This window comes from Fomitopsis serialis (assembly GCF_022376445.1).
Source record: "Fomitopsis serialis strain Sig1Antser10 chromosome Unknown B0H18scaffold_33, whole genome shotgun sequence".
Lineage (NCBI taxonomy): Eukaryota > Fungi > Basidiomycota > Agaricomycetes > Polyporales > Fomitopsidaceae > Fomitopsis > Fomitopsis serialis.
The window spans coordinates 69,760-82,582 of record NW_025954993.1 but is presented as its reverse complement, the minus strand read 5'-3'; the positions used below and the strand labels follow the sequence as shown (position 1 = coordinate 82,582).

Genomic DNA, 12,823 nt, shown 5'->3' with positions numbered 1-12,823 from the left:
ACGATTTGAACAGCACCGCTACCGGCGTGATAGGCCGCATGGTGGCGGACACGTTCACTCGAGCACTGACAAAACTTGGCAACAAGCCTCCCAACTTGGACCCAATCTGTTGCGCCTTCATTACAATTACCCCCGCCATACCTTTCGCCGACGGGATCGAGGTGTGCATGTTGCTGTTTCAGGTTTTGAGCCGGGATGACACAGAGTCGCACATTGACCTCTTGGAGTTCTTCTCCCCCTCCGCCTCCTCTCTCCGGCGCCTGCGCGATCAAAGTGTGATGGCAATGGGCGAAGTTCTGTTCACGATCTTGTCAAATGGACAGTACTTCGATCCACGCGCGTCTGCCAGTGGGCCCTCATCTCCAGCATCCGGTAATTCAATGCAACATGACGACTCGCTCAGGACCGCAATCACCTCGATAGGTCGCATGGTGCTGAACACGTTCACTCGCACGTTTAAAGAACTTGATAACAGCCCTCTTGACCGGGACTCAAACCGTCAGTGCTTAGCTGGACTTATCCGTGCTATGCTTCTCGCCGATGGAACCAAGGCCTGCATGACTCTGTTTCAGCATTTACGCAATCAACTGTCCCCGGAACAACGAAGGGCCACATTGGATGTTGTACAGAACATTTACATGCCGGTCGACTTCCTCGCGGAGGACAGTGGGCACGAGTTCTGGCATTCCGAGATTGGGCAGGCGAGAACGTATGACTATGCGCGGCACACCGAGCTATATCGGCTGCGCGACGTTCAAAGTAAGTCAACCATCCACTTCATCCACAAGGGGCACAAGCTGAAGTTCAGCATAGACTGGGAATGCGTGCAGACTGCACTCACGGCGGTATACGCATACCGCGACCCTGTATCCATCATTCAAATAACGACAACTGTTCTGGCCATATGCAGGTTGTCCGTCCAAAACATACACACATTGCCAGCCGAGGAGTCGAGGGGAGCTTACCTGGCCGACATGCTCCGCCAATTCGACGAGCACTTGGCTACCCTCCGCCGCAAGGAGCTGAAGGACGCTGTGCAACGCCTCCCTCCTGCGGCCGTATACAGACTCGATTGGGTGTTGAATCGCATGACCGACGACGACATCTATGGACCCTTGAGCACGACCGAGATTCGCCGGGATGCCATGATGTCGACCAATCACATCGCGCGGCGACTCCAGTGGCTGCTGGGATGCGATGTATGGACGCCGCCATGGACGGTCCAAGGGTTCTGCGTTTTCTTGCGAGTGTACGTGGGTAGGACACAAGGGCGCCTAGAACAAGATCATGGGCTAGACCGGAAAAACTGGTCAGTCATCTTCGACGCTCAGAATGTCCAAGACACACTGACACTTACAACAGGGAAGGATGGCTCGAATGCGCTCCAGATGAGCCCCAGAGTGAAGACGATCGACGTGTCGACTCCCTGCAGGCGGCAGTCCTAGGGCCTACATCGGAAGCTGGGGACGAGCAGGACCCACCGGAGTCGCGAATGAACAGTCCGAAGCGACCTATAATGCAGATCATGTAAGCGATGAACTTTGCACTCCACTCGTTCAATCGTCGCTGATCATCTCTCTAGCCGTGACGTCTGGCGGAAGCTCAGAGGGACTGCAGCGCAGGAACCGGACGCTGAGAAGGGGGCCGCTGGGGCTGATACGAACGCAACACAAGATGCACCCGGTGCTACGGACGCCGCACCGCCAGCCGTCAGCGGGGCCCCGCCGGTGACCGCGACAACGGTCGACGAACCGCCGCAAGGGCAGGACGCGGCCCAGACTGGGTCAGTGCAGTCTCTAGACTACGAAGACCCGCACGCAGACGACTCGGGTGCCGCACGCGGAGTAGCTGAGCACGGCGCGGACGCGGACGAGGGTTGTCAGGGCGGACTTGTAGGCGCGACCGAACACGCAGATGAACATCAAGGCGGCGACGCGGGTCCGAGTCAGGAGGGACTAGCTGCACCGGGCGACACACCTACGCAACCGTCCGAGTCGCATTTCGAGTCGGCCAGCCAGAACGCAAACAGCGGCTGATGAGGAGGAGGGATGATTGTGGTATCGACAACGGACGTGTACGTCGTGTGCTGCTGGATAGACAATGTTCGTCGTCGAATGCTGACGTCGATGTTCATCGCAGGCGGGCAGTGTGAGTCGATTTTTGACGAACCGTGACGGTGATAGACGGATCTTTCGGTGCACGAACAGCTTCTTGGATCGCGACGGGCTGATGTCTCGTATGTTCCTCTTTCGTTACGGCTGTTCGTGATAGGCTTGTGTCGGCTATGGACTCGGAGGTCTTGATTCATATGGCTTACTGAATATTCTACGGTACGCTTGTGTTCGCCGACTGGATTGCCTGGGGTTTCCACGAGCGGGGTGTTGCTGTCCATTGTTTGTATCGTGTTGCGTGCTCGGTACGATTCACCTCCCATACGTCTGCCTTGGATTTGCTGTTGGACTCTCGCATATCAATATAACGCGCCGTGTTCCGTCGAGCAGTGTGCGACAAGCGAGTGCGGATATAAATGAGCAGGAATCATATTGTGAGTGACGAACATACTTCGCGGAGCCGTTACAATCTGTGCCGCCGCGTCCACTAGACAATATCCGCAGTCTTGTATGCTACCCATGAGATAGCAATGATCGTACGTCGCGTCGGGCTGACGGACGTGCGTCGGTCACTGCTGCACCAGCATCTGCGTAGACAGGCATGAAGCTATAATATAAGCATACCGTAGTCTCGTCCCTCGGTCACTTGCCACCTCCCGCTCTCACGAGCCTCGCATGCGGCGACTCGCAGCCTTCCTGTCTCCTCTGGAACTCATGCACCCGTGCCTGGACACCTGGCGGACTCAGGGCGCCGCCTTCGACGCGGGACCACTTGACGCAACTGTCGAGCGTGCAGCCGGTTCAGCCGAGGAGGCGGATGCTGGGCGGCGCTCGCGGATGAGTTGACATTGAAGGATAAAGAAGCGAATCCATACAACGAAAGGGATTTGTAATGAGGCAGGGAAACACGAACTGTAGACGAACGAGACAGAACGTACCGCCTGCAGGAGGCCTCGGAGTCACTGGAGGTGGGAGCTCAAGCGACGTCATCCGACTCCTCGACTTGGACCACCTAGACTAGGGGTTCCACCGGTGTGTATGCGCACGAAGGCGGGGAGGCATGCGTTGTCCAGGACGATCCCGCGGCGTTAAGTGTGACGTCAGCTGAGCCTAGCGTCCCGCGCGTCATGCGCCCGTTCTTGTAGCAGTGGCGTGTTCCTGCGTGCGACCAGAGCGATGCGTGTGCAGCTGAAGTTGCGATGTCGATTGAGGGTCGCGGGGAGTGGAAACTAAGTTATTAGTAGAAATGTTGCCCGGCGCCAATTGAGCTCGTCGAGGACGCTGGGACGCGCACGGACGGGATTCGTGAGGACACGCGTGGCACCGTTTAGGCTATTGAATAACTGGGTCTCGAGTACTCACGCACGACCCTGTCTGATCGCTTGCCAGCTACGTCCCCGTCTCCCACTTCATATCAACACACCCAACGCCCCTCTATTGCTCTGGGATCGCTCACCCCTCTCGCCATCCCCATCTCGCCACCTCTGTGCCACCAACGTCGATGCCACATGCCAGTCACTGTGAGATGTAAGTGATCGCATAATTTCGTAGCGATACACGACATTGAAAGGGCGCGTTTCTAAGTTGCCAGCCGCCGGGATCGCGCATGCCTTGACATCTGACAGGAGCGCATCCTGTTCGGACTGATAGAACGTCAGCGTGAGAGGAAACGGAGAGACGAGACAGCACCAGCGCACCTGACAACGCCGTGGCCGGTTCGTCTTGGGTATGTAGCGAAGCGTTGCTAATATCAACCTGACACTGGCAGTCGGTCACAGACTCAAAGTGCGGACCCGCTAAGGCGTCGGGAGCATGCACACCCTATTTTATATCCTGAGCGTCTGATACCCTCCGGACTGACGGTAATAGGACATGAGCACGAAGCATTGGTGTCCAGGCACCGGACGACAAGAGATGACTATAGCATACCTTGATGAGGCCATCTTCAAGGGTCTCGCCGAGATTGCCGCCTGCTTGTAGTGTCTGAGTCAAGTACTTAAAACAGCGGAGAGTCAGCATGAAGTCGTACGGGATCCAAAGATAGCATTGGAATATCTTGAAGTCAGTTGTTGGCGCATCACGGGTATATTATCAGGTGGGCGAACCACCGTCAATGAGCGAAACAGCTTCAGGATCGCGCCTACTCTGCATGCCTTGTAAGTACGAGCTCAGCCGCAATTCGAAACAACCCATGCGTACCGAAGTCAAGAGAGCGCCGGTATTCGAAGAGGCGTTGATCGCCGGTAGCATGCCACTAGACGTGGTGACGTCTGCTCCTCTACTATAAGTAAGAGCAGGCTTGATAACGCAGTAGCTTCTCGACATTATCGTACAAGAAACAGGTATGAGTACTCACGGATAAGAACTCGACTTCGACGATGCTGCCCGCGGCGCATTGGGTGAGCCTGCGAGAAGTTGAACCCCTCACCCGTGCGGAGTGTCTTTGGTATGAGACTAAGGCGCACCGAAGAACGACCTTGACATCCTCGTGTTGCCATTACAGTCATGGCACTCAAGTACTAGCACACAACGCCTCACCCAAAATCTACAGAGGCCATCGTACATACAAAACGATCGCTACCAGCGAGCTACAGCAAAATTATTTCTTCATCCTCCTCAATGGGCGATCACTCTTACCGTTCGAAGCAGCGCTCTCCGGGCCCATCGCTTTGCGGGACCGTTTGTTGGCAACTCGCTGCAATGTGCGCTTCACCTCGCCATCTGGGAAGCTGGAGAGGTCGTAGTAGTTGGGAGCGTACTTCAACAACCTGCACACTTGTCAGCTCGCGTACAGGAAAGATGATGGAATGAGCTCACCATTCAGGCCGAAGATCCGTCACCGTTCGGATGTATGGCTTGGTCGTGAGCACAAATTCGTTGAAGATTACCCACTCCGGCTGGTTGTCCAGCCCGCACGATGGATGTAGATTAACGACCTGGTTGTCTTTCACCGTTATGTACGCGCCCTTCTCTCCCTCCTTGTGTGCAACCTGCATGAAAAACCCGCACACGAGCGCCTGCCGCACGTTCATGTGCAACCGCTTGGGGTCGGTTGTCGTGACGATATCGATGTCGAAGCGCTCCATGTTTCTCTGCAGCTGCGCCCGCACATTATCCGCTTGTTGAAGTGCACGTTGGGAGAGGTAGTTCTTCCACGCCCAGTTTCTGTCGTGCGAGTCTGACGAAGGATGCGATGAGAAAAGAGATCCTAAGCAACGAAGCAACGGGGCTCACTCTGCTGGTAGTTATTGTAAACGTTCATCAGCGTCAGATGGTCTCCGTCAGGGACCGTCAACAAGGCCTTGGCAGCGTCAGCCTCTCTGCGTTGATTTGGCGGCTGCTCCCAGATACTGGGCACTGTAGCATACGGATTAGTACTGAGTGATGACATGAAAGAGTACTGAGCCGTACCTGAAAGCATCGCAACAATGGTGAGGATCTCATTGCTGCATCTGAATTCAGGGCTGACAATAAGCATCTTAGCCATTTGCGGGTCGAGTGGGAAGTCTGCCATCATGTGGCCCAGTGGCGTCAGGCCGCCTTCGTCATCGAGCGCAGCCAAGTAGTTGAGCAGTTCCAGAGCACGCATGAGAGCCTCCGGTGCTGGGGTGTCGATATAGTCGAACCTGACAAGATCCTACAGAACGTCATATGAATCGATGAGCATATGGGTATGATGCGGGACGTACCCTGATACCCAGCTTGATCAATTGCAGCACCGTGTTGCCCAAGTTGCTCCGCAGGATCTCTGGATGTGATTGTTCCTCCAGCTCCTCCATGTAGTCTCGCTCGGTGTACAATCTGAAGCATTTGCCTGGCCGGGTTCGTCCCGCACGACCCGCCCTTTGCTGCGCCGAGGCCTTGGAGATCGGACTCACAAGCAACGAGTCGACACGTATCCGCGGGTTGTACACATTCTGCCGGGAGAACCCAGGGTCGACGACATAGACGATCCCGTCGATCTTCAGCGACGTCTCTGCAATGTTGGTCGACACGACGACCTTCCGTCCAGGACGGCCGCCCGGTGTACGCGGCGAAGGCGGCGGGTCGAAGATGCGTTTCTGCTGCTGTGGTGGGAGGGAGGAATAGAGGGGGATACAGATGAGCGGGCCGACGCTATCAGGGTCCTGGTTGAGCAGGTCGTCCGCCTCGAGCTTGATCTTCTTGCACGAATCTTCGATCTCTTCCTCGCCTGTCAGGAACAGGAGGATGTCGCCTGGCTCCTCTGCGCGGTGGATCATGAGCACGGTACGTATCGCGGCCTCGACGTAGTCTGGCTCCGGGTCCTGCGTATAGAGAACCTCGACAGGGTGCGTTCGGCCGTGAATCTTGAACAAGGGTGCCGGTTCGCCGTCCTTGTTCACAGAGAAGTACTTCTGGAACTTGAGGGCGTCAAGGGTCGCAGACATGACTATGATCTTCAGATCGGTGCGGCGTTTTGCCAGCGCCTTCAGCAAACCCATGAGAATATCCGTTGCAATGGTGCGTTCATGGGCCTCGTCCAGGATGATGGTGGAGTATTGCGTTAGTTCTGGGTCGTTCATCGCCTCCCGGAGCAGCAGGTCATCCGACATGTACTTCAAGAAGGTCGTTCCTGGCTCTGTCATGTCTTCAAATTGAATCGCGTATCCGACCTGCTTCCCCAATGGTACTAGGGTATTGTCAGATGATTCGCAGCATTAACATCATGGTGAGGCAACCCACCGTCCATCTCATCTGCCACTCGCTTTTCTACGAACATAGCGGCGGCTCGACGAGGCTGCGTACACGCCACGAGCTTGCCCTTGGTGTGAGGCAAGTCGGAGTAGCAAACGAACTGCGGAATCCTAAGCGTGTCAGTCAGTAAATGGCAGTTCCGACGCGAGTCTATGGAGTCCTTACTGTGTCGTCTTTCCCGAACCGGTCTCGCCCACCACAACTATGATTTGGTTTGTGCTGAACTTTGGGGCTACGGTCATCAGTTACATTCCTCTGCACCGCAGAATCTGACCTCCCTCCACAATAATTGGAAACCATCATTGACCCACCATGTTCAGAAACTCGTGCATCTGCGTGAACACTGGCAGCTTTTTGCGCGTCTCGAGAAGTTTCTTGTATTGGGCGGAGTGCGGCTGCTTCGTAAACGGATTGACATCCCCTTGCTGGCCATCTCTCAGTTGCAGATCAGCCCAGATGAAGACTAGGTACTGACCATTGCTTTTGTCACCTGCTTCGCGATAACATGCCTAGGTAGCCATCCATAGAAAGGATCTTTATCATGAAGAGATTTCGACGAGCCGAGGCCTGCCAGTGATGGTGCTCTCGTGTAGGGGTTCGCCATGTTCGCCACGTAGATGCCACAAACCAGAAGAATATCGCAAAGGGGATCCGGGAGAGGCCACGAGAGGGAGAAGGAGGGAGAAGGTGTGGAAGGTGTGCGGGGTGGCGCCGCACGCAGCCACTGACGCGTTCTCGCGCTCCTGATTGGCTGCCGCGCCCGCGCCTCTGAGTCGGCGCTCTTTACTGTCTCTTGCTCAAGTGAGGCACGAAGGTTGAAGGAATTGTCTACGTCTGCCTGGGGAGACTAGGATAGTCTTGTTCTTGTTGGAGCTGCCAGTGTTTGCGATGCTTTTGTAAGCTATGATCTCGGAGTTTGGATACATATGGCCTTACTGGGTGTGTACGTTACCATTCAATTGTGTTCGCCGACCGCCCCCCCCCCCCCCCACTGCTCTTACGAGCCTCCCACTGTGCGATTCGGAGCCCTCCCGTCTTCTCTGGAATTCATGCCTGGGCGCCTGGCCGAAGGAGGAGGAGGAGGAGGAGGAGGAGGAGGAGGGGATTGGTGCCACCTTCGAGGCGGTACCACTTGATCGGTTGACCCCTATAGTTTATAGCTACCTGCTTATCCACTTACCATTTAGCCCAGGATTTGAGTCCGTAGTACTGGACTTACCGAGCAACATAACCCGGCGGAGGTCCCGGCCGGACATAGCAAGTATCGGCGTAAAGAATGGAGTACGATGAGTCAACAACGGCTATAGCTAGGAGCTCTCGCAGTAAGGTACTCATATATGATAGTGCGAACTAAAGGTTCCTGGAAATCAACGAGCCGGGTGGACTACCAAGCATCAAGCCAACATGGACGAGAAGGGCCTCGAGCTCCGGCCCTTGACTGTGACTATGGTTTCGCAGCCAGTGCATGTTCAGAGGATTGATCAAGGATACTAGGAAGCTGTCTATGACTAGAGAAACGTACGATAGCGAGTGTAGCGACAAGTCCGTCCAAATCAAGTCTACTGCGGTGACACATCGTGTCTCAAATATCCCGAGCCCACCGCTCACTCCTCCGTCTCGTACCCGTCGTCGTCCTCACCACCAGCCAATACGTCCGACGCACGTTGCTTTCCCTTCGCCTTCGCGCTCTCCGCACCCGCACCCAACTCCACAACCAACTGCCCACCTCCTCGCAGGGCCTCGACGTCGCCGAGCCGCCTCGCGGGCTCCCACACGACCTCCTTCCGCGGGTACGCCAGCCACAGCTTGAAGGCCCACCACTTCTCCGGAGCGCGCCCGGAGCGCTCGATCTCCTTGACCAGCCCCGCTTCGCCCGGTTCACCGTTCTCCGGGGGTCCCAGCGGGTCCCCCTTGTCAGGGACCTCCTTGGGCACGAACATCGAGTCCACGTACGCATAGAGCGCCGTCAATGTGTCGCCCTCGCCAAAGAACCTCACCGACCGCCGCCCGTCCGGCATCCGCAGCCCGATCCGCATCGTCTTCCCCCGCCCAGTTTCGCCCGGCCTTGGCTCGCGCATAACGAGCCCGCGCCGGAGGTACTTGCGCCATTCCATGCGGTGCGCCTCCCATGCGTGCCGTGCTTCCTCCTTCGCGCGAGCTTCGTCTCGAGCACGCGCCTCTGCCTCAATTTGGCGTCGCTGCTCTTGCTGGGCGCGCCGCTCCTCGCTCTGGCGCTGCTCGATGCGCTCCTTGTCCTTCTGCCTGCTCTCCTCGAATGCGCGATCTTGCTCTGCGCGCAGCTGCCGCTCGCGCTCGCGCTCCGCTGCTTGGGCACGGATCTTGGCGAGGAAGGGTGTGACGCGCGGGAGCAGCTGCTCGGTGAGGTGCGTGACGAGGCTCTGCGCAGCAGTGGGGGCAGATGTTGATGGGACAGACGGTCCTTGCTGCCGCGAGAGGACGGTCAGGACGGGTGCTGACGACGAGCCGGAGCCTCCCAGCCGGCGCTGCTGGAGCGCGATGAAAGCGACGGAGGGGTACGTCGTCGCCTGCAGCTTCTGTGCGGCTGTAATCGGGTCTGTTAGACGGTACTCGTATGGAATCGTTATTCGGCGCACCACTCCATGCCTCTCTGTCCCGGATATCACCGCCCCAGACTAAGATATCGTTGTCCTGGATGAGCTTGATCAGTGTCGGGTCCGTCAAGGTGCCCCTGCAAACAATTGGACTCAGTCAGAACTACGACACAGATTCAACACGAACCTCTTGAACTCTGGCACATCATCATGCTCCTCGCTGACGAGCACCACGCACCCAATCTTCGCACCCCGCTCGCACGTTCTCACAAACTCCTCATAGCTCCCCAGGAAGAAGTCCGGCAGGAACTTCGTCACGCCCTCGCCCCCATCCTCCTCATACGCGCCCGCTCGCGATGTCAAGCTTGACGGGCCCGCTACGTCCGCACCGCTCGCTACGCTCCCGGCCTTCGCCTCCGCCCTCCTCGCTCCCGCGCGCCCTACACAGACCGCACCCGTCTCCTCCTCGAGTGCGCGCACCCACCGCTCCGCCTGCGCCCTCGGGTCCAGCGCGCGTCCATCACCACCCGAACCAGGGCCAAGCGGGCGGTATTGTAGGCTTGACCACGTAAAGGGCACGAATTGCGGGAATGGAATACGCAGGATGCGGAAGATGAAACGGAGCACGGACGTGAGAAGGCGCAGCGGGAGCGTGAGGACGGCGAGGATCGCGCGCAGAGGTCGTGCGCTCAGTGCTCCGGATGACGACGGGTGCACGCGCCGGAACTCGCGTCCGCCGCGGGAATTGTTGCCTAGGAGGCCTTGGGAAGAGTCGTCGATGTCGAATTCTTCGATGTGCGAGACGGGTGACGGGGAGCGCGGCTTGGTGGGTGGGATTCCGTTCTCGAATATTAGGTTAGCGGCACGCTGTCCAGACAGAGAACATGATCAGATATATCCATAACGCTGCGGTCAGAAAATGATGAGGAAAAGGAGGAATAGACGATAGGTGATTGTATGTCACTCCCTTTTTCCGGCACGAAGACAAGTCATAAGAAGCATTAAATCTATCGCCACGACTGGATGAGCAACGTTCAAGTTTCAGCCACATACTGGCATAAGACAGTGCTGGAGCGGCCCGCATGAAGGCCCAAACATTCAGCAGGGCATACGTACGTGGTTGTGAAGTACCAGCACGGCAACTGTATCCACACCACGACTGCATCATCTGCAGTAGGTGACAGCAGGCCCGCGTGCGTGCGAGTCGGGCGGACACACCGCACAAGGCATGGCGGTTCAACTCGTGCGCACAGCCGTTCGGCGACGGGGGGCATCTGCATGAGCCCCCAGCGTGAGTCACTCGACCTGATAGGCCACATCCACACTGCAAGCATGAGTAACGCAGACTACAGGGATTGCAAGCGGCCACGGTTTGTCTCAGCAGACAGATGTACATGCCTAACCCGGGCTTCGAACGCGGACGACTGAAGAATAAACGAGAACGTACCACTCACCTGTACGTCCCAGTCGACACTTTCCAACACGCCAATTGCGACGTCGGCATCACCGCCGTCCATAATAGCCTGGAGCTGAGCCAGGGCTTCCTTCTGCGTGGCGGAGAGCGCGTCGACGTCCATTATATCACCAGATGATTATACTTGCACAAGTTCATTCAACAAAAACCTAGGATGAATGTCAACGAGTGTCGGCCGTCGTGAAGCAGGTTATATAGGCAGTAGCAGAGCCTGAGGGGTGTGGAAGAGTTGTGGAAGAGTGTCGGCCAAGTGCCGCACTGCTCCGAGAGTGCTCTATTTGACCGCGCTGCACGTGAGCGCTTCACGCTAGTTTTCATAAGGATTATAAATGTAAGTGCTACAGTATGCTATCCAGCTGTGGTCTATAAGCTACAATAGAAACTCTTGTCGGCACAAAATACGTGGAACTCGGGCGATCGTCCATTGAACGCCACTTTCTACCCGCGAACAGCTCCGCCTTCACGCCTTCATTGAGATAGTATCTTTCTTTCCTTCATACCCAGCAGTCAGTTCAACAATATGGGCGAAGTTCTGAACGTTGTTGTTGCGGTCGCGGTTATTGTCTTCATCGTCCGGTGGGCAACGTCTGGTACGTCATGTCGTCCCCGTGCTAGTAGCTCGCCTCGGAGTCGCGCTCAACCTCGGTCCACCGCTCGTCGCGTAGGGAAGGACACATCCTCAGGACCGTCTCCATCAACCGTGCTCGGATTCCGACCGAAGAATGTTACGGTAGACATGGTATGTGCATACAGTCGCGCGCGCGAGAGACGAACATGACCCGGAGGGTGTCTGCAGGTCGACACCGTACATACTATGTTCCCTGACATCCCAAGGTATGTTAACCATGATGCTGAGGCGCGAACACGCCGCTGAGGGCGTACGTGCGAATGCACAGTGACAACATCCGATACGACCTCCTACGCACCGGAAGCGTGCAGACGACCACGAATACCATCCTCGAGCGTGGCTTCCTGCCCGCGGTACGTCTGCCCCTGCTCTTCTCGACTCCCGCGCACTCACAGCCTGCACAGCCACCACCCGCGTACTACACGCTCTATCCCCGCGCACTCAACTCAACAGACACCGCGCCCGCCCGTCGGGGACCCACTCCAGCAGCCGCCTCGTCGTCCTCGAGCAAGTCCAAGTCCTCGAGCCTCATCGAGCGGTACAACCTCGAAGACCGTGTGGCGCTCTCGTCCGGCGTCGAGGCGCGGACGCCGGAAGAGGCCGCAGGGCGAGCGGTGTGGGAGGAGAATGCTGAGAAGCGGGAGGCGAGCTTGCGCGAGAGGAAGGCGCAGATGATCCTTGCCGCCAGGCAGTGCGTACCGCGTTTTGTCCGTGGTCGTATCAACGTTCTGACTGACGATTGTTCTCTCTAGGCGGTTGCTTGCACAGCAAGCGAAGGAGGCTTCCTCGTCATGACGCACGCATGGTTACAGTCGGAGGGTTTCTAGAGGGTTTTGGTGGCCGGTATTCACAGCTCCGCTCGTCATTGTCTAACTTACGCATTGTATTGGTTACGTTCCGCAATCGATTTTGAGCCCACGCATGAGGGATGAGACAACACCATCATCCTCGCGCATCGCCAACGGACTACTACGCCGACCGGGGGTTATGGGTGCACATAGGTAACGGCTGTATCTGCGTGGTATGCTATCCTGCAGCTGAGAAACTCTTGGTCGGCCGCCACGCCACCGAATGATACCTCAGAGCTTCACTGCCCGCCGGAGAACATCTTCCACTCCAAGTCATTTTGACAAAGAATCTAACCATCCCACCACACACGCCCTCGGACACGCAGAAAGACGAAAGGAAAGGATTCATACGGTCAATCGCTACAAACGGCTACGCAATGCACAAACTATACTAGTGTACAGTACACCGGCAGGGGGCGCCGGAAGGTATACAGGCATTAGGACCAAAGTTCGTTCTTGAAGACAAAAGAGGA

General features: G+C 56.9%; 4 protein-coding genes across 4 annotated transcripts; 2 read left to right on the top strand and 2 right to left on the bottom strand.

The window, feature by feature from the left end:
• The first annotated feature begins 229 nt into the window (after positions 1 to 229).
• B0H18DRAFT_359011 (uncharacterized protein) lies at positions 230 to 2,286 on the top strand. Its single transcript, XM_048037746.1, has 5 exons — positions 230 to 759; positions 814 to 1,309; positions 1,363 to 1,527; positions 1,583 to 2,074; positions 2,140 to 2,286. The coding sequence occupies exons 1-4, from the start codon at positions 279 to 281 to the stop codon at positions 2,034 to 2,036; spliced, it is 1,596 nt and encodes a 531-aa protein (XP_047893357.1). The 5' UTR covers positions 230 to 278; the 3' UTR covers positions 2,037 to 2,074; positions 2,140 to 2,286.
• A 2,395-nt stretch (positions 2,287 to 4,681) lies between these two features.
• On the bottom strand, positions 4,682 to 7,633 carry B0H18DRAFT_908386 (P-loop containing nucleoside triphosphate hydrolase protein). The gene is made up of 9 exons (XM_048041523.1): positions 7,303 to 7,633; positions 7,139 to 7,252; positions 6,993 to 7,051; positions 6,816 to 6,937; positions 5,801 to 6,762; positions 5,523 to 5,748; positions 5,346 to 5,468; positions 4,929 to 5,289; positions 4,682 to 4,879 (listed from the first exon to the last, which is right to left on the bottom strand). The coding sequence occupies exons 1-9, from the start codon at positions 7,429 to 7,431 to the stop codon at positions 4,711 to 4,713; spliced, it is 2,265 nt and encodes a 754-aa protein (XP_047893356.1). The 5' UTR covers positions 7,432 to 7,633; the 3' UTR covers positions 4,682 to 4,710.
• A 301-nt stretch (positions 7,634 to 7,934) lies between these two features.
• B0H18DRAFT_1007240 (uncharacterized protein) lies at positions 7,935 to 11,118 on the bottom strand. The gene is made up of 5 exons (XM_048028722.1): positions 10,855 to 11,118; positions 9,588 to 10,267; positions 9,443 to 9,537; positions 8,047 to 9,390; positions 7,935 to 7,991 (listed from the first exon to the last, which is right to left on the bottom strand). Exons 1-4 carry the CDS (start codon positions 10,975 to 10,977, stop codon positions 8,432 to 8,434), a joined length of 1,857 nt encoding a protein of 618 aa, XP_047893355.1. The 5' UTR covers positions 10,978 to 11,118; the 3' UTR covers positions 7,935 to 7,991; positions 8,047 to 8,431.
• A 188-nt stretch (positions 11,119 to 11,306) lies between these two features.
• B0H18DRAFT_1007236 (uncharacterized protein) lies at positions 11,307 to 12,464 on the top strand. The gene is made up of 6 exons (XM_048028721.1): positions 11,307 to 11,464; positions 11,540 to 11,613; positions 11,671 to 11,708; positions 11,771 to 11,855; positions 11,907 to 12,193; positions 12,255 to 12,464. Exons 1-6 carry the CDS (start codon positions 11,395 to 11,397, stop codon positions 12,295 to 12,297), a joined length of 597 nt encoding a protein of 198 aa, XP_047893354.1. The 5' UTR covers positions 11,307 to 11,394; the 3' UTR covers positions 12,298 to 12,464.
• The last annotated feature ends 359 nt before the right edge of the window (positions 12,465 to 12,823 follow it).

Bases quoted from the DNA above. Each gene is read 5' to 3' on its own strand.
- B0H18DRAFT_359011 (XM_048037746.1), top strand. From the start codon at position 279: ATGGCAATGGGCGAAGTTCTGTTCACGATCTTGTCAAATGGACAGTAC. The intron at 760-813 runs GTAAGTCAACCA...AGTTCAGCATAG, and splicing joins TCGGCTGCGCGACGTTCAAA to ACTGGGAATGCGTGCAGACT. The intron at 1,310-1,362 runs GTCAGTCATCTT...CACTTACAACAG, and splicing joins GGGCTAGACCGGAAAAACTG to GGAAGGATGGCTCGAATGCG.
- B0H18DRAFT_908386 (XM_048041523.1), bottom strand. From the start codon at position 7,431: ATGGCGAACCCCTACACGAGAGCACCATCACTGGCAGGCCTCGGCTCG. The intron at 7,052-7,138 runs GTGGGTCAATGA...GTAGCCCCAAAG, and splicing joins TGCACGAGTTTCTGAACATG to TTCAGCACAAACCAAATCAT. The intron at 5,469-5,522 runs GTACGGCTCAGT...CGTATGCTACAG, and splicing joins CATTGTTGCGATGCTTTCAG to TGCCCAGTATCTGGGAGCAG.
- B0H18DRAFT_1007240 (XM_048028722.1), bottom strand. From the start codon at position 10,977: ATGGACGTCGACGCGCTCTCCGCCACGCAGAAGGAAGCCCTGGCTCAG. The intron at 10,268-10,854 runs GTGAGTGGTACG...CTGTCTGGACAG, and splicing joins GTGTCGACTGGGACGTACAG to CGTGCCGCTAACCTAATATT. The intron at 9,391-9,442 runs GTGCGCCGAATA...ACCCGATTACAG, and splicing joins GGACAGAGAGGCATGGAGTG to CCGCACAGAAGCTGCAGGCG.
- B0H18DRAFT_1007236 (XM_048028721.1), top strand. From the start codon at position 11,395: ATGGGCGAAGTTCTGAACGTTGTTGTTGCGGTCGCGGTTATTGTCTTC. The intron at 11,614-11,670 runs GTATGTGCATAC...GGGTGTCTGCAG, and splicing joins AGAATGTTACGGTAGACATG to GTCGACACCGTACATACTAT. The intron at 11,709-11,770 runs GTATGTTAACCA...GCGAATGCACAG, and splicing joins ATGTTCCCTGACATCCCAAG to TGACAACATCCGATACGACC.